The sequence below is a fragment of the Tetrahymena thermophila genome, assembly GCF_000189635.1.
Source record: "Tetrahymena thermophila SB210 genomic scaffold scf_8254097, whole genome shotgun sequence".
Classification (NCBI taxonomy): Eukaryota; Ciliophora; class Oligohymenophorea; order Hymenostomatida; family Tetrahymenidae; genus Tetrahymena; species Tetrahymena thermophila.
This window is the reverse complement of record NW_002476048.1, coordinates 13,772-18,577: the sequence shown is the minus strand read 5'-3', so window position 1 is coordinate 18,577 and position 4,806 is coordinate 13,772. Positions and strand designations below refer to the sequence as shown.

General features: G+C 18.2%; 3 protein-coding genes across 3 annotated transcripts in view; all 3 read right to left on the bottom strand. All coding sequences in view use genetic code 6, as the record gives it.

Annotated features, from left to right (window-relative positions):
• TTHERM_01392280 (kinase domain protein, putative) overlaps positions 1-204 on the bottom strand; it is a gene marked incomplete at both ends in the record, with an annotated part of 8,242 nt that extends 8,038 nt beyond the window's left edge. Inside the window, one exon of the mRNA XM_001025930.4 lies at positions 198-204. Within this exon, the coding sequence (XP_001025930.4) occupies positions 198-204 (7 nt within the window). The remainder of the gene's footprint in view (positions 1-197) is intronic.
• A 2,038-nt stretch (positions 205-2,242) lies between these two features.
• Positions 2,243-2,551, bottom strand: TTHERM_001390291 (transmembrane protein, putative; the record flags this gene model as incomplete). The annotated part of the gene is made up of 1 exon (XM_012800546.1): positions 2,243-2,551. The coding sequence occupies one exon, from the start codon at positions 2,549-2,551 to the stop codon at positions 2,243-2,245; it is 309 nt and encodes a 102-aa protein (XP_012656000.1).
• A 1,868-nt stretch (positions 2,552-4,419) lies between these two features.
• TTHERM_001390280 (hypothetical protein) overlaps positions 4,420-4,806 on the bottom strand; it is a gene marked incomplete at both ends in the record, with an annotated part of 549 nt that continues 162 nt past the window's right edge. Inside the window, 2 exons of the mRNA XM_012800545.1 lie at positions 4,420-4,438; positions 4,739-4,806. The exon at positions 4,739-4,806 is cut by the window's right edge and continues 162 nt beyond it. Coding sequence (XP_012655999.1) covers positions 4,420-4,438; positions 4,739-4,806 — 87 coding nt within the window. The remainder of the gene's footprint in view (positions 4,439-4,738) is intronic.

The following is a 4,806-nucleotide window of genomic DNA, read 5'->3' as shown; positions in this document are numbered from 1 at the left end:
GGGGTTGGTGAGAATTAATGAGGATTTACGGTAATTTCATAATTTTTTAGATATATAATATTAAAAAAATTAAAAAAATCTATCAAATATTACAATTAGTAAAATCAAAGAGATTTTATTTATTTACAAAGGAAGAAAAATAAAAATATAATTTAGTATAATAAAGAATGAACTATAAAATTTAATAAACTAATTACCTGACATCAAGTGTTAATTGAGTGATATTATTTAGAGTTTTAGTATTCATAAACAACTAAAAATAAAATATCAATATATCCATTTCTTTATTTTTATTATCATCTTCACTTTTGCTACATATATATTTAATTTAAATAAATTAATTTAATCTCTAAACAGAATTGCTTACTGAAATTTAAATTTGAAAGCTTCTACATTTCTCAAATTTGAAGTAAGAAAAGTAAAACATGCCATATTTAATTAACTATAATCATCTTTACTATAATTTTTTATTTAATAAAATAATTTTATTAATATACCTTTGAGTAATTAATAAATAATAAAAAATATATTTATGAAAAATATTTAATTTATAGTAAAATATTTAAAATTTAATAAAAAATAAATTTAAAAAATTTGTAATTTATACAATTTAATTAATGAATTAAATTAACCAAATAATTTTACTGTATGATTAAACTTAAAGATGCTTCCTTCTCAATATAATAGTAAGATTAATATTTATTTTATATTTCAACATTTAAATTCTTAAATTCTTTAAAAATCTTCTCATTTTCATTCAAGCTTTATTGTAGTTTAATAATAATCAAATTAAATATTGACAAAAAAGAAAAATTAATTAAATTTAAATTTCTTTATTAACTAAACAATTTTAATTTAAATAATTACTTTTTTAGATTGAAATTTATTACATTGACAAAATTGAGCTAAGAATTAAATGATTCAAACTCTTTTTCATTGAATTTTTCCAAATAATTTATAAAATTTAGATTTATTTTTTCGCTTTCAAAATATGTTGTCAAATTAAAAAAGTTAATTGTTTCTTTTTGATTATAACATATCTCTTTATTTTTTTGAATTTCACTTTTTATGTTATCCTTAATAAATTAATATAAATTAAAAGCTAAAAAAAAAATCATATCTTTTTCTTTGTTTCTAACTTCTTCATTAAAACACTAATAATTTTTCATATTTTATCTTTTAAGATACTTTTCATAGTAATTAAGTTTATCGTATAGAACATATTCTATATATGGTAATTATTTTTCTTTTTCTATTTTAATCATTATATTTTAATATTTTTGTTCTATATTATCAAGAATTTTCTAGCAATCATCAAAGATATAAATATTTAATTGTTAAAGCTTAATAAATATTGAATATAATTACCAAATACTTTTGTCAAATTAAATTAATAAATTTGATTTTAGTTTAATGTCATTTAAGCATTTAAAAATGATTTATGGTAAGAGTAAAATTTCTTTTTCATATTGAAAAAAAAAATCAATATTTAGCTATTCATTTTATTAAAAAAGAAATTTGTAAAGATATAAGCCTATTTCTTTCAGTAATTTTTATTTGTAATAAAAATTATGATTCGTTTTATCATCTTGAATTAATTAAATTAAATCGTAAAGATGACATTTATAGCAATTTTATTTTCTTAAATGTCTAATAAATTTGATAATTATCCTATAAGCCATTTGAAGGTCTTAGTCTTCATCATATTTTTTCAGAAAATCTTAAAAATTGCCAATAATTGGATATATATCATTTGATTTTAGCAAGAGAAGCTCTATTATCTTTATTTTTAATTTATCAAATTCTTCACTTTTATTAACTAATTTAATTAATTCAATCTATTTATTTTAATTTTCTTAGGATAATTTTATCTTATTATTTTATTTATTTATTAAGATTTTAGTTACAATTGTAATTGATTTTATTAGGATTTCTGACTAACTATTATCTTCAAAAATTTCTCTAAAAATATCATTAATACATGAGAGAGATTCCTTATATTGTTTTCTTTTACATAAAATATAACTTTTAGTTATCAGTGCCTTTATTTTAATTGAAGTTAACTGACTGTTCTAATTGTTATCTTGATTTTTTTTTGAAATAATGAAAAGAGCTATTTCAGCATATTAATATTATGATTCATACTGAAATACTTTATTTTCTTTTTAAATGACTAAGTATTCCTCTATCTATTTTAAATATTCCTCTAAGAATGTATCTATTACTTCTTAGTTAATAAAATTCATTAAAATATTTATAAATTTTTTTGGCTACTGAAAGCAATCTACTTTAATAGAATTTTCATCATCTTTACAAATTTCTTCATCTATAAATTTATTTAAACATTTAGAAATTTCTGAGTGATTTTCTAATTACATTAATAACTTTTGGATCGTTTTGCCAAAAGAATAGATATCATGATAAAAAGGTAAACTTTATTTTTATTTTGATGGTTTAAAGCCAGGTGTATACATTTTATAACCACAAAAAGGATCAATAAAATTAACTTACTAAGAAGCACCAAAATCAGATAACTTGTAATTATTATCATCAATTTTTAAGATATTTCCTGGCTTAATATCTGAATGATAGATATACTTTTATCTAAGTACAATCAATAAATGAAAAGCAGTAGAAATAAATCTTAAAATTTCTTTAAGACTAAAAACTTTTTTTGATAAAATTTCATCAGAAAGACTCATTTAACATTTTTACATAACATGAATGATATACTTGGTATCATTAATTTTATCTTCAATTAAATGAGAAGTATTTAAATCTAAAATATTTTACTCTTATAATTCCTTAATACTGTATAATTCTAATAGTTATTCATTTAGATCCTCATCTTCATCTAATTTAATTACTCTATATGCTATACTTTCATCATATGTATGTGTAAATATATCTGCCTCCCCTCCACTGTTGATATGATCTCCTAAATTAAATATTTATCTTAAAAGTTGCTCAGAATCAGTACCAATATTTTTTTGAGGTTAATATGATAAGTTCTTTTAAATTTTTTCTTTTTGCTATTAGCTAATTAAAATTTCTTTGATGCTTTCAAATATCTTAACACCTTGTTATCCAAATTAAAAAAATAAATATTAATTAGAAAGGCAAATAAATACCTTAGAAATCTGATAAATGAAAAGTTTTTTATGCTGATTACGAGATAACTGCAGTGCTTTAAGGACATTCTCCCTTTTTCTTAACTTAAATTTCTTATTTTTCGATTATCAAACTTTAATCACATTTTGGAATTTCTTTATACTTGTCACACAAAATTTATATAAGTTAATTTAGTTCCGTATCTAATGTATCTTATTCTTCATGTTTGGTTTTAGAATAATTTTGTTCATATTAATTTTCATTAAAGTCAACTTAAATTTTATATTCTTCCTTTATCAAGCTTTAATCACATTTTTGAATTTCTTAATAATTGTCACACAAAATTTATATAAGTTAATTTGGTTCCTTATCTAATGTATCTTATTGTTCATATTTATAAGAATAATTTTGTTCATATTAAGTTTCATTAAAGCCAACTTAAATTTTTTATTTTTCGATTATCAAGCTTTAATCATATTTTTGAATTTTTTAATCCTTGTCACACGAAGACGAAAATTACGTAAGTTAATTTGGTTCCTTATCAAATATATCTTATTGTTCATATTTATAAAAATAATTTTGTTCATATTAAGTTTTATTAAAGTCAACTTAAATTTTGTTCTCCTTTAAATTTGTTTTTATCAATAAGTTAATTTTTAATTTATTTTTTTTCTTCTTACAGATTGTTTTTTAATAGCTATCAAGAGTATTCTACTCATTATTATCTTATTATTCTTTATAATTTGCCTCTTTTAGATTTTTACAACCTCCAAACAATTATGATTTCTTTTAGTTACATATTGAATTTTCTTTTTACAAAATTTTTATAATTTTTGCTTTTTATCCAAACAAAAGAGCATTTATTAACTTATTTAATTTTGGTTAGGATAATTTATTTATGATATCCTTATTTTATTGAATGATTAATTTAGTAGCATTATCTTTTTTAAATGGTTATTATTAATCAAAGAAGAATTTTAAATTAATTGTAGAAACTATCTTGCTATATATTTGTCTTTTTGCTTTAAGAAAACTATAAATTTTTATAAATTTGAAAATAATAAATAAAACATAAGTGAGAATAATATTTATTTTAAATAATGTATTTTATTGTAATGGATTTTTATTTATTTATCTATCTCAAATTTAGTTATTTAAAATTTAAATTTATTTTAATAAGTTATAATAAAAGATTTTATTTAGTTGAAGCTTTTAGTTTAAATTGAGGATTTACTTTAAATAAATCCAAGTATTATGATAAATAAATTTATCTGATATATTAATAAATATATACTTTTCAATTTAAATTCAAATTAAAGTCATATTGCTAATTTAAATTAGTTAATTAAAAATATTTGATTGGTATAGAATTTGCTTATTATTTTTTACACCTTAAAATTCTGAAGATAATTTAAAAAAATAAATTTTAAATAATATAAAAAAATTTTTCTAAGAATTTTATTTAAAAAAAAGTTATTATTTTGAAATAAATTGATAGAATCATCCATTTTAAGGTAAATATTTAAAATAATTAATTAGGAGTATTGAAATTATTTAGAAAATAATTTGACATTTAAATTTAGAAAAATATATTGATTTAACATTTTAGAAGTTTAGAAGAATTTACCAATATCTATTTTAATAGTTTAACTTTATATTTTCTTTTAAAATATAGTGTGCTAGATCCAGACTATT